This window comes from Malaclemys terrapin, chromosome 23 (assembly GCF_027887155.1).
Source record: "Malaclemys terrapin pileata isolate rMalTer1 chromosome 23, rMalTer1.hap1, whole genome shotgun sequence".
In the NCBI taxonomy this organism is placed as follows: Eukaryota; Metazoa; Chordata; order Testudines; family Emydidae; genus Malaclemys; species Malaclemys terrapin.
The window spans coordinates 19,861,636-19,885,891 of NC_071527.1; the positions used below are offsets into that span (position 1 = coordinate 19,861,636).

The 24,256-nt window shown below is 45.4% G+C and overlaps 1 protein-coding gene across 3 annotated transcripts in view; it reads right to left on the minus strand.

The window, feature by feature from the left end:
- The window catches only part of GMIP (GEM interacting protein), a 65,096-nt gene that overhangs the window by 19,206 nt on the left and 21,634 nt on the right, over positions 1-24,256 (minus strand). For all 3 annotated transcript variants that reach the window (XM_054013271.1, XM_054013270.1, XM_054013272.1), the window contains 5 exons: positions 5,578-5,671; positions 4,142-4,208; positions 2,284-2,347; positions 598-723; positions 130-194 (listed from right to left, as the gene is read on the minus strand). In XM_054013271.1, coding sequence (XP_053869246.1) covers positions 130-194; positions 598-723; positions 2,284-2,347; positions 4,142-4,208; positions 5,578-5,671 — 416 coding nt within the window. The remainder of the gene's footprint in view (positions 1-129; positions 195-597; positions 724-2,283; positions 2,348-4,141; positions 4,209-5,577; positions 5,672-24,256) is intronic.

Below are 24,256 nucleotides of genomic sequence, written 5' to 3' on the forward strand. Positions count from 1 at the left end.
TCCTATAGGCCTCAGCATGATTCAAAACAGATCTGATTTGACTCCATGAGTGGTGTATACACAGTGGCACAACAAACCCTCTTGTATAGTGAAAGCAATCCAAGAAGGAAAATCCCAAAGAAATTATACCTGTTGTTTAATGGTATATCGGCCTGATTCGGCTATCTTCACAATGCTTTTGGCAAACTCTATTTCTGTGAAAGGGAAGAACAGGTTAGTCTCTAGATCTTCAGGGCAGAGGGATGTCTCCCAAGAACAAAAATATTGCTCAGCCAGTATGTGATTTGGCATCATCCTAGAGGAGGTTCTAGGACTAGAAGAACTTGTAGCCTGGCCTTTTCTGCTAAGAAATGATTCTGCATTTTAATATCTGGTTCAGACCCAAGTTAGAAGAGCAACCTTTCACCTGTTCCTTGTTAGCTTATTTGAATCCACTACTGCCTGCAGTAACCCCCTTCTCCCTCCCCGCAGAGAAACACCAAGCTATGAGAGTACAAGGTCTTAAAGCTGGCCCTACTTCACCCTTATGCAATGAGATAATTTGGTATCATAAATGGAAGCAGAGGAGAGATTATGGTTTCCATTAACGGGACTCACCATAATTCAGACGTTTATCAATCCAGCTCAGCAGTTCTTTGACATATTTACACCACGTTTTGGCATATTCAAGGGCTTCATCAACACCACCTTCGCATTTTATCAGCATCTCATCAGCCTCTTCAACTGCAAAAATAAATCCAGATTCAGAAGGGCTTCAGAGGACAGGAAGAGGCTCCCCCATGGTGAATCTCTCTGATATCTTGGCTTGTGCCATCTTCAAATAACAGCTCATAGAAGAGATCTTTCATGGAACAACAAGGCTATACTAGCCTATTTCACAGCAATCTCCAATCTCACACCAACTCCCCAGCACAGCCATATGAGTTTTAGGCAATTTAGATGCATTTGGTCCCCAATAAAATGTTTTATTAAGTTTATTTTTTGTAAATCAGAAGCCAGAGCCCATTGTGTGATGATGCTGGGAGTGGCGAACTGCAGTTATGCTCCTTGAGGATGCTGAGACAGACTCGCAGCACTGAAATCAGCAATTCTGAAAAACTTCAAGCCAAAATTGTCGTCACACAGATTAGAAAATGGCTTCTCTTCAATGTAAGATTCTCATGAGGGGAGACGTGGCTTTATATGGGACTTTATGATGCCAGTGATGAATACAGAACTGATGAGTCTATGAAAAGTGAGCAACAACAGCATTTCAAATACAGTAACTGATTTTAATTATTGGGCAAATATTTATTGTACTAAAAATTGTCAGGCAGCTATAGTAATATAGTGAATTAATGGCTCAGTGCTCGAAAGTCAGAGTCAGTGTCTGAAGGTCGGGTGTTAGCGGGATAACAAGTGAAAACCGGTGTCAGCAAGGGGCTCAGAGGTGGTATGAGGGTGTTCACCCCACACTTGCCTGGAAAGGGTTAATATAGATTGAGAATGGGGCTAATTAACCCAACAGGCCTCAGCTGAGGGGAATCAGGTGGCTAAGTAATCCCCTGACTACGTGAGGCAGCCCATGTGAGGAGGAAGGAGCAGGGTGGGTCTATAAAGACAAGTAGTCCACAGTTATTCCCTGGGAGTAGGCAGTTGGGAGGCTGGCAAACTCAGAGAGAGGGAAGGTAGGAGACGGTTCAGGGAAAGGTGGCAGGGTCTATGAGGGAATAGACTTTAGCTGCTGATTAGAGGGTCCCTGAGCTAGAACTCAGAGAAGAGGGTGGGCCTGGTTCCCTACCAGCCACTGAGGGAGTGGCACCAGGGGTGGTGAAAGGGAAGACTGCCTGAGACTGCTGGTGAGAAGGAACTTTGATACACAAGCCTGAAAGGGACTGGCTGGAGGGCTGAGTCATGAAGAGGCAACTCCTGGAGCAAGAGAGAGGCTGCAGACCAGACAGAGAGGATGGAGAGATGACGTGCAAGTGTAGAAAGGGGCGTTGGCCTTGCAGAGCTAATCCCCAGAGTGGCCAAGAAGAGATGCCCTCCTGGTGGCGAGTAGAGCACCCCATCTCATGGGGTTATAGGGAGCAATGTGAATACTGAGCTTTAGAGCCCCAAATAGACATATGTGACTATACTCATCTCTGCTGGAATCTGCCATGACAATATAAGCTAATTGCAACCAGGGGACATCTGAATTGTACATTCTTTTTCATAGGTGGGGTACAAGAGCCAATGACAGAAAATGGAGCAACTATTCTTGAGTCATCTATATATTTTACTTTGCTTCTCTTAAGTTACCTGTGATGTTTGTCTGCACCTGCCCCTCCAAATTGCTTTTGCTCTTGTAGAAACTTTCATCCACCTATGAAACAAAGAGGAAAAATATTATCCAGATGTTTAGAGGAATTTACCAAGAGCTGCTCTTAGAGTCTTCTTTCCTGGGAAGTTTTATGTAGTGAAGAAGGTGGCCAAAGAGTTGACAGAGGGCTAGTGGCATAATATAAAATTCCACAACTTACAGGAATGTGGGGGATTGTGACAGGGTGTGCATACCCCGCACTAGGACTGCAGGGGTTAATTGCTCTCTTTAGGCTGAGGAGGCCTCGCCCCTGCTGGGCATGCTCTGGTTGGAGGCTAGGTATAAAAGGGAGCAACCCAATTCATTTGGGGCTGACCGCTGGAGAGGAAGGAGGTGTGCTGCAGACTCCTGCTGAAGAACCGCCGATACTTCATGACACTGAGGCCAGCCAGATGGCAGTGACCCCCAGGCTCCAGATGCCACAGAGGGAGGAGAGACCGGGGGAACCCTGAGACCCCAAGCTGCAGAGAAGCAGGTAGGAAGTAACCCAGGGAGCCTTTGCAGGGAGGTGGTTGGAGACCCGGAGACTAGCTCAGCGTGTTTCTGCTGGATCCCCACTGAGCTGGTGGCAGGCAACCCTGCCACCGACAGGGCCCTGGGTTGGGACCCAGTGGAGAGGGAGGGCCCGGGTCCCCCTATCCTGGCCGCTGCCCACCCTGGAGTGGTGGCCTGCCTCACCAGCCCTACTGATTGTGAGGGCTGCTCTACTGACTTGGGCTGCTAGGCTGCACAGCCTTGATTGCGAGAGCAGGTAGAGTGACTTTGGTTGTTAGGCCACATTACTCCAAGACCCAGAGGGGTCATGCAGACTTGACCATGGGCCTATAACAACCTGTGCCCCATCCCAAAAGGGGATGAGGTGTGCATGATCCATGACAGGGACAATTTCGCTTCTAACCCTGTTGGCTCTGGAGAAAAGCCTAAAAACATAACATGAGTACAGCCCAAAGGCTCAAAAACCTGAAGGCAAATAAAAAGAACCCCAAGTCTATTTTCAAAAATCTCATGGTTTTTCATAGATTTGTAGAAATTAAGGCTAGAAGGGAACATTAGATCATCTAGTCTGAGCTTCTATATGTCATTAAATGCCACTGAGACAATAATTTGCGTTGACTAAAGCAATTCTTTTGAGCTTTTAAGCAAATCTCATGATTTTTTGCTGCCTGGCTCATGATTTTTGAACGCTTTGGGTTGACAGCATTGCCAACTTATCGGACCTTTTGCGTAGCACAGGTCCTAGAACTTTACTCAGTGATTCCTGGCACGGAGGAAATTACTTTTCCTTAATCAGCAAGAGTGAATCCAAACTGCATGCATCTGAAAATTCTGTGAAGTATTATCTGTTCTTTAGTCCCCAAAATAAAATTAGCCACGCTTCTCATTTTTTATTATATACAGGTTCTTCTAACACAGAGCTGGGTAACCTGCAGCCCGTCAGGGTAATCTTCTGGTGGCCCGCGAGACAGTTTGTTTACATCGACCATCTGCAGGCACGGCCATCTGCAGCTCCCAGTGACTGCAGTTCGCTGTTCCTGGCCACTGGGAGCTGCGGGGGGCCGTTCCTGCAGACAGTCGATGTAAACAAACTATCTCGCGGCCTGCCAGCGGATTACTCTGATGGGCTGCAGGTTTCTCACCACTGTTCTAACACCATCATCAGTGTATCTGTGCACCTAGCATCTCTCTTTCTCGCCTTTGGTAAGAATCCTAACCAAAACAACTTCATTTCCCTTGCTAGAATAAATGTTACTTAATAATAAATATCTCTATTGAAAAGGGTTCTTTCTCTTCACTTACCGGGAGCATCTCGCTCTCTGGGGTCGGGTCTGTGCTGTCTGTGTCATCAATGAACATGTCAACTGTCCTGTAAAGTAAATAAACTGATTAAATAATAAAGACTTAAAGCTATCTTGGAAGCTGCAAAATGCAGGACTAGAACCATGGCACTTAATTTATTGCTGAGCCCATCTCTTCTGGGGTCTAAGATGCAGAATATGACTAGGAGAGAGGTCAATCTATAACCAGCTGGTTTTTGACCTGGCTTAGCCCAAATAATTTATATTATTTAAGAATCTAACCAGAAATTATAATTGTAGCTTTTAGCGGAGTTGGGGGATCCATGTCTCAGCTGAAGGTAGTCATTAGAAAGATAGATGCCCAAATTCTGCTCTGTTAAACCCATTTAAGCTCCATTACTTCATTGGGTTTCATGGATGTAACTGAGACCAAGCTTATGGAGCATACATAAAGGAGGGTTTTTAGTGCAACTATAGCTATTGCACACCCAGCTGAAGCCATCAGTGGGTGTCTGTGCCTATCCCAGCGTTAACTAGAGCAACAGTACAAACATGCCCAGCAGAATGAGCTGTTTTTATCTGTTTGAATTTTAACTAAACTACTGTTATAATTCCCGCCATTTAATATGCTACAAAGCAATAGAGATTCTCAATAAACCCTTCTCTGCCACCTTATCTGCTTTTGCAATGGGCCTCCCTTTATTTCATATGGATTTCTTTCTTTTACAAATTAAATAGTTTTATTTGAGATAGTACACTTTAGCGGGCAAACATAAAACACTTGAGAGAAGTCAGACATTTCCTTCAGTGTTTGATTATCTAATATAGGGCCAAGTGTAGAATTTACACTAGTGAGCACTGAGGCACGCAAGTAGCCCCATTCACTTCAAGTGGTCACCATCACAGGTGAGGATTCCACAATCAGGCTCAGAATGTGTGTTGATTAAGGCTGAAAGACAAGAGCTTCAGAGCAGAGACTGTCGTTCGCTCTGGACAGCACCTAGCACAATGGGACCCTGAATCAGGTTGGCCTCTAGGTGCTACTATGAGATACATATTAAATGACAATAACAACAATAGGCCAGAGTCTGCTCTTACTGGTGTAAATCCAGAGCTCCCTGAAAACATCCTCTAGTAAGACGCTGCAAAGTTCAGAAGAAAGGAAGGTGATTGATAGCCTAGGAAGCCTGGAAGATAGTAGTTAGTAAAGTAAATCCAAATTATAGGCAGAATCTCTAACCTAGAGAAAAAGAAGCAGGGAGGGGACTCTGATAATTTTTCTAAACATGAAAAGGGTATTAATAAAGCAATGGAGGTAATGAGTCACAAAGAACATATAGAGTGAATGTGTAAACACTGTAAAAGAAGGAAAGGGAAAAAGCAGATATGGATGGTTAAGGCCCCATGGAACCAGTCCCATCCTATTTGTGTACATACGCATTTCCAAGCGAGATTTCTAAGGCATCCAGACTCCGGAAAATCTCACTGTACCGCTTCTTGTTTTCAGACCCTCTCACTTGATGGTTGAGACCTGGAGGTAAGTAGGAAAGAGAAACAGTTTTGCTAAGTATCGGGGGGTAGCCGTGTTAGTCTGTATCTACAAAAACAACAAGGAGTCTGGTGGCACCTTAAAGACTAACAGATTTATTTGGGCATAAGCTTTCATGAGTAAAAACCTCACTTCTTCGGATGCATAGAGTGAAAGTTACAGATGCAGGCATTATATACTGACACATGGAGAGCAGGGAGTTACTTCGCAGTTACTCCCTGTTCTCCAACTCCCTGCTCTCCATGTGTAGGGTTACCATTCGTCCGGATTTACCCAGACATGTCCTCCTTTTTGTGCTAAAAATAGCGTCCGGGGGGAATTTGTAAAGCACTCACAATGTCCGGGATTTCCCCCCTCCCCCGGAGCGGCTGGGAGGGCTGCAGGAAAGTCCCGGGCTGGACTCCGGAGCAGCTGGAGAGGAGCTCCACCCTGCATTCTGAGCAAGTGTCTCAGCACAAAGTGCAGCCCTCCCCTTTTGCAACTGGGAGCGGTTACTGCCATGCAGCGTAGCAAAACGGGAGCGAGAGCACTTTGTGCTGATACAAGGGCAGCTCTCCCCTGCAACCCGGTCCGGGCCAGGGACCGGGTTTTGTTGTGCAGGGCCAGGGACCGGGTTTTGTTGTGCTGGGGAGCTTAGCCACGTGTCCGGCTCGCACAGAGCCCAACACCCTGTTCTGAGCAGCAGGGTAAGGGGGGCAGGAGAAGGGGCAGGGAGGTTCTGGAGGGGGCAGTCAAGAAACGGGGGGGGGGCTTTTTGGGGGGAGTGGAGAAAGTTTTGGGCAGTCAGGGTACAGGTAGGGTCCTGGTGGGCAGTTGGGGGGGGGTCTTAGGAGGGGGCAGTTAGGGGACAAGGAACAGGGAGTCTTAGGTAGGGGGTGGGGTTCTGGAGGGAAGTTAGGAGCAGGGGTCCCAGGAGGGAGCAGTCAGGGGACAAGGAGCGGGGGGGTAGGGGGCTGGGAGTTCTGGGGGGGAGCTGTCAGGGGGCAGGAGTGGGGAGAGGGATCGGAGCAGTCAAGGGACAGGGAGCAGAGGGGTTTAGATGGGTTGGGAGTTCTGGGGGGGGCTGTCAGGGGGCAGGAGTGCGGAGAGGGATCGGAGCAGTCAGGGGACAGGGAGCAGAGGGGTTTAGATGGGTTGGGAGTTCTGGGGGGGAGCTGTCAGGGGGCAGGAGTGGGGAGAGGGATCGGAGCAGTCGGGACAGGGAGCAGAGGGGTTTAGATGGGTTGGGAGTTCTGGGGGGGCTGTCAGGGGGTGGGGAGTGGTTGGATGGGGCGTGGGAGTCCCAGGGGTCTGTCTGGGGGTGGGGGTGTGGATAAAGGTTGGGGCAGTCAGGGGACAAGAGGCAGGGAGGCTTAGATAGTCCTGGGGGGCAGTTAGGGGCAGGGGTCCCAGGAGGGGGTAGTCAGGGGACAAGGAACGGGGGGAGGGTTGGGAGGTCAGGGGGGGCGGGAAGTGGGAGGGGCAGGGGCGGGGCTAGGGCGGGGCTTCTCCCGTCCTCTTTTTTGCTCGCTGAAATATGGTAACCCTATCCATGTGTCAGTATATAATGCTTGCATCTGTAACTTTCACTCTATGCATCTGAAGAAGTGAGGTTTTTACTCACAAAAGCTTATGCCCAAATAAATCTGTTAGTTTTGCTAAGAAATCCCAATGGGCCTGATCCAATGTCCACTGAAGTCACTGGGAGCCCTGTGCATTGCAGTGGGCTTTGGATTAGGTCCAATATACAGAGAACGAGCTAAAATAAATGAGAATGGTGAGGTAAGTAGAAAACCATGGTGGGCCGACAGTGGGGTGATAATGGGAGGCCACGGGTGGGAGGAGATAAAATTGTGGGAAAACCGGACATTTGCCAAGGCTGCTTGGGTGACCGAGCCCCTTGGAAATAAGAAGCCAGATCCAGAGTCCACTCATGTAAATAGGAGTCTTTCCACCAGCTCCAATGGGCTAGGGAACAGGCCCAAGATCAGATAGGTAAATTAGCAAGAACTCTTTTGAGAATAGGCACTGAACTGAAATAGCAGGTGCATTGTGGGTCAGTGCTAATGTGCATTGGAGCGCTATGTGTGAGAAGCTTGCACATAGTACCTGTCTGCACTACACTTGGATCAAGTTAGTAATTGGCCTCTACTTTGGAGCTCAAGTCTTGTGTATCAGTTAGTGGTGCATATGATTTGTAATGTGCATGGCAGAGGGAGGGGTGTGTGTGTGGGGGGGCACTGCAGATTGGGATCAAGATGCATGGGCAGGGCTGAGTTGTGGAAGTTGTTCATTGCTTGAACAACACATGCTATCCTGTGTTGCAATGTGTTGTGTGTAGTAACCATTTCTCAATACCATACATGCTTATTTCTGGTGATACTCTAGCTGATGAAATATTATATCTGCTTTATTCCATGACAAGCATTCATAACACAACAATAAATTCCTGTCACTGATCTTCCAAAGGCCTGAGTATATTCTACCAAAAATTCCACAAACAGACGGATGGTCGTGAGCACATGTGTTTTATGCAGGATGTACAATAGGCAAATCTTGCTTCCTACTCAGATACATTCAGTTAGGACTATGGACAGAAACTAGATCTGTCACTGCAGAAAAGCAAGGGCATTTTTAAAATAGAGAACTAGGCATATTTGGTATAAACAGAAGTGAACTACGCTCTTTTATTTTTTTTGGTCCCCCTGACATTCCAGGAAACAGGATGTGGTTGACCTAAATCAAGAGTTGCTTCACTTTGTAGCTGAGAGGTGCAGTCAGTGAGCAAGCGCTTGCAAATGTCACTTAATGGTGCTTGATGGAAAAGTCAGTGTCTTGTCTTGTTAATCTGACTACAACTGGTCTGTGTCACAGCTGAAATATGCAGATTTTCAAGTCAGGTTTTGATTAGAAGGTTGGCTGCTCTGGCAGCTCGTCAGTGAGGAGTGGACTGTGGAATCCATACACAGCCCACACAGTAAGGTCCATTGCAGAGCCTCACTGCCCCTGGGGAGTCCAGGGAGTGGGGAATTCTGCCTATCTGAACACCCCAGTGTGCAGGAGGAAAGCACCTACTGTTATGCCCCTCCAGGGGTGCTGTATACTCCCCAGTGCAAACCAACCTTTTTCCTCGGGCTGATACAAAAGGAGATGGGGTCATGGCCTGTTCCTTTCCTCTCACCTTTTAGGGTGGCCTGTGCCTGCAAGATCATAGCTCGGTTGCGAGACTTTCTTTAAATCTGAAGCAGAATTGTCTGGCAGGAAGTGAGGAGGCTGTGAAGGTTCTGGACAGAAGCTTTACAGCGAAGCAGAGAAAGACAGAGCAGCTTTAGAGATAATCTGGCTTCCATATTCTAATAAAGCTCCTGGGTCAGGTGAAAGTGACTCTCTGTGTCTGTCACGTTGTGTCAGAGGCCAATTCATTTTAAAGAAGCATCATTAAGAGTAAAGGGAAAAGGCCAATGCAGCCCACCCCAATCCTGTCAGTTAGGTGGGCCATGGAACAGTCTGTGTTAAAGGAGCATGGCCAGTTTCCGAGCTGCAATGAAGTTCAACACAATGTACTCCATTGCATAGAAGAGGTGCCTGCAAAGATGGGAACGTTTATAACTTATTTGCTTTTGCTGAGCAAAAAAATGAGATTAATGGTGACATCATTCTTCAAAACTCTGAGCATTTCATCCCAACAGAGAATGTAACCCAGGAGTAGGTCTGCTTTTCCGAAGGCCTGGAGGAAGTGTAGAGGTCATTTGAACTTGCCTGCCAGTCTCATGAGAGAAATTAGAGCTGATTAAAATCACCATTGATGCTAATACAATTTACAATGGTGTATCCTATTACTTGCCCAGTGACCTCTCAGTGGTCCCACATCCAGCCTGTGACTTCCATCTCATGAGAGAGGAACTCTTCAAAGGTGAAAAGTCTGATCACCTATAGCAAACCTATTGTGGCCCTGCAAGTACAATTGGGTTACATGTTGGAAGGATACATGAGTAACACCAGAGCCCATAAACTGCCAGGAGTGAGCCCGGATGTTAATGAGTGGTCCCAAGAGACAGCAGGACCTAAAATGCATGGTAGAATCATGTTACTCTTGCAGAATTACCAGAAAGAGACAACCCAAAGAGTCTAATTTACACAGCTTCATCTGTCCACCTTGGGAATTGTGAACTAGACCACTGCAAAGAGAAGGGGCACATCTCTCACAATCATTGACTTTTTTATTCTTTCTAGATTTATAGAAATTCTGCTCCTCACTAGACCACAACTCAATTGGTCATAAGAACATAAGAATAGCAATACTGGATCAGAATAACAGTCCATCTAGCCCAGTATCCTGTCTTCTGACAGTGGCCCTTGACTGATGCTTCAGACGGTGAGAACAGAAGAGGGCAATTTATCAAGTGATTCATCCCCGGTCATCCATTGCTTCTACCAGTCAGAGGTTTAGGGACACCCAGAGCATGGGGTTCTATCCATGACCATCTTGACTAATTGATAGACCTATCCTTCATGAACTTATCTAGTTCGTTTCTGAATCCAGTTATACTTTTAGCCTTTACAATATCCCTTGGCAATGAGTTCCACAGGTTGACTGTGTGTGTTATGTGAAAAGCTACTTCCTTATGTTTGCTTTAAATCTGCTGCCTATTAATTTAATTGGGTGACCCCTGGTTCATGTGTTATGTGAAAGTGAATAAGGAAGTGTTATTTATCCTTTCCCCACATCATTCATGATTTTATAGACCCCTATCATATCTGCTCCTCAGTTGTCTCTTTTCCAAGCTGAACAGTCCCAGTCTTTTTAATCTCTCTTCATATGGATGCTCTGTCATATGCCTAATCATTTTTGTTGCCCTTTTCTGTACTCTTTCGAATTCTAATATACCCTTTTTGAGATGGCGTGACCAGAACTGCATGCAGTATTCAAGGTGTGGGCATACCACAGATTTATCCATTTCCTAATGTTTCCTAACATTGTTAGATTTTTCTTTTGTGTGCTGCACATCGAGCAGATGTTTTCAGAGACCTATCCATGATGATTCCAGGATCTTTCCACGACTGGTAATAACTAATTTAGACTCCATTTTTTATGCACTGCTGGGATTGTTTTCTAGTGTGCCTTACTTTGCAATTATCAACATTGAATTTCATCTGCGATTTTCTTGCCCAGTCACCCAGTTTTATGAGATCCCCTTGTAACTCATTGCAGGCTGTTTAAGATTTAACTATCTTGAGTAATTTTGTGTGGTCTGCAAACTTTGCCACCTTATTGTTTACCCTTTTTTCTACACCATTTGAGTATGTTGAACAGCACTGATCCCAGTACAGATCCTTGGAGAACCCCACTATTTACCTTTCAATTGTGCAAACTGACCGTTTATTCCTAACCTTTGTTTCCTATCTTTTAACCTGTTAATGATCCATGAGAGGACCTTCCCTCTTATCCCATGGCTGCCTACTCTGCTTAAGAGCCTTTGGTAACGGACCTCATCAAAGACTTTCTTAAAGTCCAAATACACTATATCCAATGGATCACCCTCATCTACTTGTTTGTTGACACCCTAAAAATTCGAATAGATTGGTGAGACATGATTTCCCTTTGCAAAAGCTGTGTTGACTCTTCCCCAACATAACGTGTTCACCTGTGTGTGACTGATTCTATTCTTTACTACAGTTTGAACTAATTTGACTGGTACAGCAGTTAGGCTTACTGGCCTGTAATTGCCAGGATCACCTCTGGAGTATTTTTTTTTTTTTTTAAATCAGAATCACTATCTGCCAGGCATGTGGTACAGAGGCTGATTTAAGTGACAGGTTACATACCCCGGTTAGTTGCAACTTTATATGAGTTCCTTCAGAACTGTTGGGTGAATGCCAGCTGGTCCTGGTGATTTATTACGGTTTGATTTATCAATTTGCTCCAAAACCTCCTGTGACACATCAATCTGAGATAGTTCCTCAGATTTGTCACCTAAAAAGAATGGCCCAGGTATGAGTCTCCCTCACACCCTTTGCAATGAAGACCAATGCAAAGAATTCATTTAAACTTCTCTGCAACAGCCTTGTCTTCCTTGAGTGCTCCTTTAGCACCTCAATTGTCCAGTGGCCCCACTGCATGTTAGACAGACTTCCTGCTTCTGATGTACTTACAAACTAACAGCAACATTTTTGTTATCTTACTAGTTGCTCTTCAAATTCTTTTTTGGCCTTCCTAATTATATTTGACTTGCCAATGTTTATGCTCCTTTTTATTTTTCCTCAGTAGGATTTGACTTCTAATTTTTCAAGGGTGTCTTTTTGTCTCTAACCATCTCTTTGCTCTGTTTAGCCCTGGTGGCATTTTTTGGCCCTCTTGCTTTTTTATCTATGTATTTTATTTATTAAATTGGGAGTATACAGTTAGTCTGAGACTCTATTGTGGTGTTTTTAAATAGTTTTCATACATCTTGCAGCCATTTTACTCTTGTGACTGTTCCTTTTCATTTCCACTTTAACTTGCCTCCTTGTTTTTGTGTAGTTCCCCCTTTAAAGTAAAATGCTACTGTGGTGGGTTTCTTTGGTATTTCCCCTCTACAAGGATGTTATATTTAATTACATTATGGATGCTATTAGCAAGCACTTAAGCTATAGTCACCTCTTGGACTACGACTAAATCAAGAATAGCCTGTACCCGTGTGTGTTTCACAACTAGCTGCTCCAAAAAGCAGTTATTAATGGTGTCTAGAAATTTTCTCTGTATCTTGTCCTGAGGTGACATGTTCCCAGTCAATATGGGGAGTTAAAACCCTCATTATTGGGTTTTATGTTTTTGTAGTCTCTCTACACTTCCTAGGCATTTCACCATCACCATGCTGGTAAGGTGGTTGGTAGTATATTCCTACTGCAATGCTCTTGTTATTCAAGCATGGAATTTCTATCCATAGAGATTCTTTGGTACTGTTTAGATTTATTTAAGATTTTTATTATATTTAACTCTATGCTTTCTTTCAAAAATAGTGCCACTCCCCCATCAGTGCGACCTACTCGCAATCCTATATATTTTGTACCATGGTATTACCATGTCCCATTGTTTATCCTCATTCCACCAAGTTTCTGTGATGCTGTTGCGGAGTGTGGGGGAGTTAGGGCCCTGCACCCCTCTTTTCGAGATTTACTGCGACTTTTAACCAGCCAGTAAAGCAGAAGGTTTATTTAAGGACAGGAACACCGTTTTAAGCAGAGCGTGTAGGTACGACCAGACCCCCTCAATTAGGTCCCTCTGGGAGGTTTAGGGAGCTTAGACCCCAGCTTGGGGTTCCCTGCGTTGCACCACCCAGCCCCAACCGAAACTAAACTCCAAGCCCCTTCCGCTGCTCCTCTCCTTTGTCCAGTCTCCCGGGCAGAAGGTGTTAATTCTCCCCACCCCCGTTCCTGGCTTAGGTTACAGCTCAGGTAGCTTCCTTCAAGGGAAGTCCCACATCCCCACTGCAACCCCCCTGCAACATTCCCAGGTCAAATCTGCCCTGCTCCCTGCTCTGTCACAGATGCCTATTGTAGCAATATCTTCATTTTAATACCAGGCACTTCAGTTCATCCATCTTAGTATTTAGACTTCTTGCATTTGTATACAAGCACTTATAAAAATTGTCAATATTTAGTTGTCAACTTAATTGAAGGGAACTCATTTTTGTTTGATTGTTGCCTCACTTCCTACTGCACTTTATCAACTTCTATCCTCTCCTTTTCACTAGGATATACAGTATTCCCTTTAATAAATCCTCCAGGGATCTGTCCAAACCATGTGCTTCCTCCGTACCTGTCCACTTTTCTCCAGCCCTTAGTTTAAAAACCCCTTTGCTGGCATGTACAATTAAAGGGTTGTACTCTGGTTCCATTTTGGTTTAGGCCAAGCCCATGCTTCCTGTATAGCTCCTCCTTTCCCAAAAGATTCCTCGCTTCCTAATAAACCTAAATCCCTCTTCTAAACACCATCTCATCCAAGCATTGAGATCCTGCAGTTCTGCCTGTTTCACTGGCCCTGCATGTAGAACTAGAAGCATCAGAGAATACAACCAGAAGTCATAGACAAGTTAAAAGGCCTCTTTTCTGATCTTGGCATTCTGGGAGAAATAGTCACTTTATAAAGTGAGGCACAACATATCTAACAAATCATCTCAAACTGGAAAAATTAGAGTCACAAGCTGTCTTTAGGAATCTAACTTCCTAACCAGTCTTGTTTTCTTTCTTGAGTGGTCACCTTCCTTTCTCCTTTATTTACAGAGATATATAGATGTAGAAATAAAAGATATTGTAAAACAGGAGGAAGTGATTCATCAGTGTGTGATCTACAATAGCGATGGGCAAAATTATAGATTATGCTTTTGAAAGTGAGGATTGATTGGAAGGGAATATAAAATAGAAATAACCTCGGTCACTCAGGTTCTTTCACCGTATTTATCATTAAAATTTCATTTTAAAGCAGAAAGAAATTGGTTTATGACGTTTTCCTGTCCTAGCAAATGCCAGCTCCATTAAGCACCCTGTTGTGTACTCAAAACATACATTAATAGGGATACAGGTAGGCGTTGCTGCTGGATAAGAAAGGGACTATCTGTCTTGACCGGCTGTCAGCCTCCAAGTGGCCTTTCAGCACATAGAATCATAGAATATCAGGGTTGGAAGGGACCTCAGGAGGTCATCTGGTCCAACCCTCTACTCAAAGCAGGACCAATCCCCAACTAAATCATCCCAGCCAGGGCTTTGTCAAGCCGGACCTTAAAAACTTCTAAAGAAGGGGATTCCACCACCACCCTAGGTAACCCATTCCAGTGCTTCACCACCCTCCTAGTGAAAAAGTTTTTCCTAATATCCAACCTAAACCTCCCCAACTGCAACTTGAGACCATTACTCCTTGTTCTGTCCTCAGGTACCACTGAGAACAGTCTAGATCCATCCTCTTTGGAACCCCCTTTCAGGTAACTGAAAGCAGCTATCAAATCCCCCCTCATTCTTCTCTTCTGCAGACTAAACAATCCCAGTTCCCTCAGCCTCTCCTCATAAGTCGTATGTTCTAGCCCCCTAATCATTTTTGTTGCCTTCCACTGGACTCTTTTTTTCCAATTTTTCCACATCCTTCTTGTAGTGTGGGGCCCAAAACTGGACACAGTACTCCAGATGAGGCCTCACCAATGTCGAATAGAGAGGAATGATCACATCCCACAATCTGCTGGCAATGCCCCTACTTATACAGCCCAAAATGCCGTTAGCCTTCCTGGCAACAAGGGCACACTGACTCATATCCAGCTTCTCGTCCACTATAACTTCTAGGTCCTTTTCTGCAGAACTGCTGCCTAGCCACTCGGTCCCTAGTCTGTAGCAGTGCATGGGATCTTCCGTCCTAAGTGCGGGATTCTTCCGTCCTAAGTGCAGGACTCTGCACTTGTCCTTGTTGAACCTCATCAGATTTCTTTTTGCCCAATCCTCTAATTTGTCTAGGTCCCTCTGTATCCTATCCCTACCTTCCAGCGTATCTACCACTCCTCCCAGTTTTAGTGTCATCTGCAAACTTGCTGAGGGTGCAGTCCATGCCATCCTCCAGATCATTAATGAAGATATTGAGCAAAACCAGCCCAGGACCGACCCCTGGGGCACTCCGCTTGATACCTGCTGCCAACTAGACATGGAGCCATTGATCACTACCTGTTCAGCCCGATGATCTAGCCATCTTTCTATCCACCTTATAGTCCATTCATCCAGCCCATACTTCTTTAACTTGTTGGCAAGAATACTGTGGGAGACCATATCAAAAGCTTTGCTAAAGTCAAGGAATAACACGTCCACTGCTTTCCCCTCATCCACACAGCCAGTTATCTCCTCATAGAAGGCAATTAGGTTAGTCAGGCATGACTTCCCCTTGGTGAATCCATGCTGACTGTTCCTGTACCTTTCCTCTCCTCTAAGTGCTTCAAAATGGATTCCTTGAGGACCTGCTCCATGATTTTTCCAGGGACTCAGGTGAGGCTGACTGGCCTGTAGTTCCCCGGATCCTCCTCCTTCCCTTTTTTAAAGATGGGCACTACATTAATCTTTTTCCAGTCATCTGGGACCTTTCCTGATCGCCATGAGTTTTCAAAGATAATGGCCAATGGCTCTGCAATCACATCAGCCAACTCCTTTAGCACCCTTGGATGCAGCGCATCCGGCCCCATGGACTTGTGCTCATCCAGCTTTTCTAAATAGTCCCGAACCACTTCTTTCTCCACAGAGGGCTGGTCACCTCCTCCCCATGCTGTGCTGCCCAGTGCAGCGGTCTGGGAGCTGTCCTTGTTCATGAAGACAGAGGCAAAAAAAGCGCTGAGTACATTAGCTTTTTCCACATCCTCTGTCACTAGGTTGCCTCCCTCCTTCAGGAAGGGTCCCATGCTTTCCTTGACTTTTTTTTTTCTTGTTGCCAACATCCCTGAAGAAACCCACCCTTCTTGTTACTCTTAACATCTCTTTTCAGAGTAACAGCCGTGTTAGTCTGTATCCGCAAAAAGAAGAACAGGAGTACTTGTGGCACCTTAGAGACTAACAAATTTATTAGAGCATAAGCTTTCGTGGACTACAGCCCACTTCTTCGGATGCATATAGAATGGAACATATAATGAGGAGATATATATACACACATACAGAGAGCATAAACAGGTGGGAGTTGTCTTACCAACTCTGAGAGGCCAATTAATTAAGAGAAAAAAAACTTTTGAAGTGATAATCAAGCTAGCCGAGTACAGACAGTGTGATAAGAAGTGAGAGTGTACTTACAAGGGGAGATAGAGTGTTCTATCTCCCCTTGTAAGTACTCTCACACTTCTTATCACACTGTCTGTACTCGGCTAGCTTGATTATCACTTCAAAAGTTTTTTTTCTCTTAATTAATTGGCCTCTCAGAGTTGGTAAGACAACTCCCACCTGTTTATGCTCTCTGTATGTGTGTATATATATCTCCTCATTATATGTTCCATTCTATATGCATCCGAAGAAGTGGGCTGTAGTCCACGAAAGCTTATGCTCTAATAAATTTGTTAGTCTCTAAGGTGCCACAAGTACTCCTGTTCTTCTTTTAACATCTCTTGCTAGCTGCAACTCCAAGTGTGATTTGGCCTTCCTGATTTCACTCCTGCATGCCTGAGCAATATTTTTATACTCCTCCCTGGTCATTTGTCCAATCTTCCACTTCTTGTAAGCGTCTTTTTTGTGTTTAAGATCAGTGAGGATTTCACTGTTAAGCCAAGCTGGTTGCCTGCCATATTTACTATTTTTTCTACACATCGGGATGGTTTGTTCTTGCAGTCTCAATAAGGATTCTTTAAAATACAGCCAGCCCTCACTATTAAGGGCCCAAAAGCAAGCTATTCCGCTGGTTAGGAAGATAGAAAATGTGGCAAAAGACCACCTTGGCTTTACCACGAGATCTTGCCTGATCTAAAAAATAAAAAGGAGTCATATAAAAAATGGAAACTAGGACAGATTACGAAGGATGAATATAGGCAAACAACACAGGAATGCAGGGGCAAGATTAGAAAAGCAAAGGCACAAAATGAGCTCAAACTAGCTACGGGAATAAAGGGAAACAAGAAGACTTTTTATCAATACATTAGAAGCAAGAGGAAGACCAAAGACAAGGTACACCCACTGCTCAGTGAAGAGGGAGAAACAGTAACAGGAAACTTGGAAATGGCAGAGATGCTTAATGACTTGTTTGTTTCGGTCTTCACCGAGAAGTCTGAAGGAATGCCTAACATAGTGAATGCTAATGGGAAGGAAGTAGGTTTAGCAGATAAAATATTAAAAGAACAAGTTAAAAATCACTTAGAAAAGTTAGATGCCTGCAAGTCACCAGGGCCTGATGAAATGCATCCTAGAATACTCAAGGAGCTAATAGAAGAGGTATCTGAGCCTCCAGCTATTATCTTTGGAAAATCATGGGAGACGGGAGAGATTCCAGAAGACTGGAAAAGGGCAAGTATAGTGCCCATCTATAAAAAGGGAAATAAAAACAACCCGGGAAACTACAGACCAGTTAGTTTAACTTCTGTGCCAGGGAAGATAATGGAGCAAGTAATTAAGGAAATCATCTGCAAACACTTGGAAGGTGGTAAGGTGATAGGGAATAGCCAGCATGGATTTGTAAAGAACAAATCGTGTCAAACCAATCTGATAGCTTTCTTTGATAGGATAACGAGTCTTGTGGATAACGGAGAAGCGGTGGATGTGGTATACCTAGACTTTAGTAAGGCATTTGATACGGTGCATGATATTCTTATCGATAAACTAGGCAAATACAATTTAGATGGGGCTACTATAACTATAACTGGCTGGATAACCGTACTCAGAGAGTTGTTATTAATGATTCCCAATCCTGCTGGAAAGGCATAACAAGTGGGGTTCCGCAGGGGTCTGTTTTGGGACTAGCTCTGTTCAATATCTTCATTAACGACTTAGATATTGGCATAGAAAGTACGCTTATTAAGTTTGCAGATGATACCAAACTGGGAGGGATTGCAACTGCTTTGGAGGACAGAGTCGTAATTCAAAATGATCTGGACAAATTGGAGAAATGGTCTGAGGTAAACAGGATTGAAGTTTAACAAAGACAAATGCAAAGTGCTCCACTTAGGAAGGAAAAATCAGTTTCACACATACAGAATGGGAAGGGACTGTCTAGGAAGGAGTACACCAGAAAGCGATCTAGGGGTTATAGTGGACCACAAGCTAAATATGAGTCAACAGTGTGATGCTGTTGCAAAAAAAGCAAACATGATTCTGGGATGCTCACAACACACCTGTTAATACAAGACACGAGAAGTCATTCTTCCGCTCTACTCTGCACTGGTTAGGCCTCAACTGGAGTACTGTGTCCAGTTCTGGGCACCGCATTTCAAGAAAGATGTGGAGAAATTGGAGAGGGTCCAGAGAAGAGCAACAAGAATGATTAAAGGTCTTGAGAACATGACCTATGAAGGAAGGCTGAAAGAATTGGGTTTGTTTAGTTTGGAAAAGAGAAGACTGAGAGGGGACATGATAGCAGTTTTCAGGTATCTAAAAGGGTGTCATAAGGAGAAGGGAGAAAACTTGTTCACCTTAGCCTCTAAGGTAGAACAAGAAGCAATGGGCTTAAACTGCGGCAAGGGAGGTTTAGGTTGGACATTAGGAAAAAGTTCCTAACTGTCAGGGTGGTTAAACACTGGAATAAATTGCCTAGGGAGGTTGTGGAATCTCCATCTCTGGAGATATTTAAGAGTAGGTTAGATAAATGTCTATCAGGGATGGTCTACACAGTATTTGGTCCTGCCATGAGGGCAGGGGACTGGACTCTATGACCTCTCGAGGTCCCTTCCAGTCCTAGAATCTATGAATCTCCTGGACTCCTTTCCCCCTCATGTTATTCTCTCAGGGGATCCTGCCCATCAGTTCCCTGAGGGAGTCAGTCTGCTTTTTTGAAGTCCAGGGTCTGTATTCTGCTGCTCTCCTTTCTTCCTTGCATCAGGATCCTGAACTCTACTATCTCATGGTCACTGCCTCCCAGGTTCCCATCCACGTTTGCTTCCACTACTAATTCTTCCCAGTTTGAGCAGCAGGTCAAGAAGAGCTCTGCCCCTAGTTGGTTCCTCCAGCACTTGCACCAGGAAATTGTCCCCTAAACTTTCCAAAAACTTCCAGACCAATCTATTTACATGCCTCAAGGATCTCTGATAAAGCAACTTCATCCCATTTAAACATAAGTTACTTGTATTCACTTTCAAGGCTCTTCATGGCCCGTCACCAATCACAGTCCACTTTTGCAAAAAAGGAAAATGTCATTCTGGATGTATTAACAGGAGTGTTATATGTAAGACATGGAAGGTAATTGTTCCTTTCTCTTTGGCACTGGAGTGCTGTGTCCAGTTTTGAGAATCACACTTTAAGAAAGATGTGCACAAATTGGAGAGAATCTGGAGGAGAACAACAAAAATTATAAGAGGCTCAGAAAACATGACCTATGGGAAAAGGTGGAAAGAATTGGGCATGCTTGGTCTACAGAGGAAGACTGAGGAGACACTATACAAATCTTACATTATATGGTTGTTGTTAAGAGAACAGTGATCAATCTCCAGGATCAAAGATAGGCTGAGAAGGAATTGGCTTTACAGCAAGGAAGATTTAGGTTAACTATTATCCTTTCTAACTAAGGATAATTAAGCACTTGAACAGCTGTCCTAGAGAGGCTGTGGAATCCCTATCATTTGGTGGTTTTAAAGAACAGGTTAGATAAACACCTGTCAGGGATGGGTCTAGATATACTTTTTCAGCACAGGGGAATGGACTAGATGACCTCTTGAGGCCCCTTCCAGCCCTACATTTCTATGATCGTCTCTCTCGCTATCAAGATGTCAATTCCCACCTCCAATTGCCCCATGGTGCCAGCCTCAATTAGCCACTTGTTAAATTTCTAAACAGTCATCCTTGTGCTTTCTCCCATGTTGCCCCTCATAATTTGAAGTAGCTCCTCAGAAACATCAACAAAGCTACCTCATTATACTTCAAATCGCTCTTTAAAACTCCTTTACTGTAAGCCTACAAAAAAATTGACAATAGTTACGCAATGGGTGCATAGAGGCTACTGCCCAATATTGTCTCACGGTTTTCTAGCACTTCCACGTCAGTCTGTTTTTATTCACCTTTTGTCTTTTACTGTAACCTCTTTGGGGCCGGGACTGCCTAGTTCTGTGTTTGCACAGAACTTAGTACAATGGGCCTCTTGTCCACTACTAAAAAGAACAGGAGTACTTGTGGCACCTTAGAGACTAACAAATTTATTTGAGCATAAGCTTTCGTGGGCTAAAGCCCATTTCATCAGATGCATGCAGTGGAAAATACAGTAGGAAGATATATATATATATATATATATATATATATATATATACACACAGAGAGAGAACATGAAACAATGGGTGTTACCATACATACTATAACGAGAGTGGTTAAGGTGTTAAGAAAAAACTTTTTTTCTCTCCTGCTGGTAATAGCTCACCTTAACAGATCACTCTCGTTATAGTGTGTATGGTAACATCTATTGTTTCAGGTTGTGTGTGTGTGTGTGTATCTTCCTACTGTATTTTCCACTGCATGCAGCCGCTGAAGTGGGTTTTAGCCCACGAAAGCTTATGCTCAAATAAATTTTAGTCTCTAAGGTGCCACAAGTACTCCTCTTCTTTTTGCTGATACAGACTAACACGGCTGCTACCCTGAAACTTGTCCATTACTGCAACTCCTAGGTACTGGTACTACCAATCCATTAATTTGTGTAGCCATAAACTATCTTGAGTCTTATGAGAGATCTTAACACTATATAAGTAAACAAACACACTGGTCAGTACCAGAGAAGAAGAATAATTTTTCACAAAGAATACTTGTTCTGGGAAAAAGAATAGTGGGCTAAAGGTGAAACAGGTGAAATGTCATTTAGATACTAGAATAATAATGTGTTGCTCTTCTGTGGCACCTTCCATCTGAGGCCCCCAAAGCCCTTCACAAATATTACTTAAGCCCCATAACTCTCATGTGAGGCAGAGAAATAAGTATTATCCCTATTTTATAGATGGGAAACAGAGACACCACGTGGATGATCAGGGAGTGCAGTAGTCTGGTAGCAGAGTGATTATGGTGCAGTGAGGGCCTTCATGAAGAAGTTAAATAAGTTTATGGGGAAGAAAGGTCTTTCATGCCTGATGCAGAAGGCTGAAGTAGATTTGTGAAGTCTCTAGCAACCTTATTATCTAGAATATCCTTGCACATTCAGGGTATGGGAGGGGGCTCTGGGCTGGGGTAGGGGGTTGGGATGAAGGGGGTGAGGGGTTTGGGGTACAGGAGAGGGCTCTGGGTTGGGGGGGGGGCTCAGGGCTGAGCCAGGGGGGTGGGGCAGCTCCCAGTCAGTGGCACAGCAGGGCGAAGGCAGGTTCCCTGCCTGTCCTGGCTCCATGCTGCACCCTGGAAGCAGCCAGCAGGTCCGGCTCCTAGGCGAGGGGGCCAGGAAGCTCTGCACGCTGCTCTCGCCTACAGGTACCACCCCCGGGTCCCATTGGCTATGGTTCCCAGCCAATAGGAGTGTGGAGCTGGTGCTCAGGGTGGGAGCAGCATGTGGAGCCCGGTGCAAAATCGGACCCCTGGCAACCTTAGTCTGCTCCATCACTGCGACTGAGACAGTAATGAAACCCTTCCAGTACCAACTATGCATATTGGTTTACAACATGCAGGCTAAAGAAAGGGGACTGCTGTGTAAGGCTAATGTTGGGGCACAGCTGTCCAACTCTCAAGGGCTAGTGTGAGCAAAGGCCTGTCACTCTCCTGGCCTCCAGAGATAACTAGACCAAGAATCATCTGATCTATGCCTACCCTGCAAAAGGCCCATTAGCCTCGTTCTCCATTTGCTCTTGTTGCGGGAAAGGCAGGCTCCCCCAGTAGTGGGTGTGCAGAGCAGTATGGATATTTTTAGAGGGGGAAGTTGTTGCTCTGCAGAATGGCAGAAGCACCACTTCCCTTTCAGCCACTGATGCCTCATTTCACAGTAAGTGTATTTTCTCAAATCCTAGAACAGCTGACTCTTCAGTTTGGTACCAGCCTTCCAGAGTCTGAGGCTGCTGCAGGAATTCGCAGTGGTGCCTGCCTCTTTCCCTGCTCTTGATACTGATCACAGCCTCAAAGAACTATTACACCTCTACCCCGATATAACGCAACACGATATAACACGAATTCGGATATAATGCGGTAAAGCAGTGCTCCGGGGGGGAGAGGGGGAGGGAGGGCTGCGCACTCCGGCGGATCAAAGCAAGTTCGATATAACACGGTTTCACCTATAACGCTGTAAGATTTTTTGGCTCCTGAGGCCAGCATTATTATCGGGGTAGAGGTGTATTTCCTAACAGATCACTTCTCCCTTTGGCTGCAATACAGTTTGCAGAGTTGGCCCAAGCACTCCAACTGCACAGGGCCTCAGTTCTCAGTCCATGTTCATCTTTTAAGTATCACTGGGAACGGAATCTTCTCCACATAAGGATATATGAATCTCAGGGGCAGTAACTCAAAATCCACTGTTTGCACTGCAGAGTCTGATTCAAATTAGACCAAATAAACTAGTCTGAAGCTCTCTCAAGTCCTGCTACTCTCCTCTGTGAAAGCTTCTCTACTTTCTGTAACCTAGACATCTCCTCACACTTCCTCCTCCTATTATTAACAGAAAAAGCAGCTCAAGCTGCCACTTGTGAGAGGGAAGACTGAGCTGAAGTTCAGAGAAGTGATAAACAGAACTGTCCTTAGGATTTTGGGGGCCCTACACAATAGTATTAAACTGGTGCCCCTATGCTTCACTGAAGGTGGGCCCCAGCCAGCACCTCTGACCCCAGTGTGTCGAGGGGGCACAGCCACCACCCCCCACCCGTGGACCCCCCCAGAACTCCTCCCCCCCCCTTACTGACACACACCGAGCTTGTACATAGCAGATGCTGCGGCAGTGGCTCAAGGCGGGCTTTGTGCTGTCACATGGGGGCTGCATCTTGCCAGAGCCCATGGCCCTCCTGCAGCCCCTAGCCACTCTTGGCTCACCACGAGCATTTTGACAGGAAGTACCAAGCAGTAATAACAATAATAATACAAGTGTGTGTGTTTGTGAGTGTGTGAGAGCCAGTGTGTGTGAGAGAGCCCGACGGCCAGTGTGTGTGTGTGTGTGTAAGTGTGTGTGAGACTGCATTGGGGGACTGTGACTTGTGAGAGGCAGAGTGTATGTGGGTGTGAGAGCCAGGGTGTGTGTGAGAAACTATGTGTGTGTGTGTGTGTTAGGGAAGTGTGAGAGACATGAGCGCACTGCCACTTTAAGTCCCTCCCTCCTTCCCCCGCAAGGCCTGGCTCCCCCCACCCCTCCCGCTGACTCACATGGAAGTTTTGCTCCTCCTGTCCTGGCCCCAACCTGGCCCCTGCCAGAGACCGAGTGGCGCAGGCAGGACGGGTCCAGGGAGGGACTCTGCTCTGGGCGGCGGTGGGCCGAGCCGCTGTGCTGCCAGTGACCGGCCACGCCACTCTGGGGCGGCAGAGCCTGAGGCTGGAGTCCTCAGCTGGTCTGCTGAGGAGTGAGTGAGGGAGGGGGTAGGGTCGGGGAGAAACCCGCCGGCCCAGCATGCGGGAGGGGCCTGAGACGATGGGATTCCAGCCGTGGCCCGTGAGGGGAATGGTGCCCCAAATTTTCGGGTGCCCTATGCAGCCGTGTATGCTGTGTACGCCTAAGGACGGCCTTGGTGATAAAGGTAGCAAGAATAAGCTATCTGCTCAAACTCTGTGTGCCTGTAGGACGTGCGTTGTACAACACAATGCTTCACAGATTTCTTGGAAAAGTCAGAACCAAACTGTTTTACAGACACAAGACCATTTCCTATAATCTCCTCCGTATTTCTCACATTCTCCACCTACTTTCATGTGTGCATCACCCCAAGCAAAAGCACTAAAGCAAACCATACATAACTGATAGGAAACAGAGGACTGGCAAAGTCAAACTTTCTCAGCAGGGGTGAGATACCTGATAAGAGTATAATATAGCAA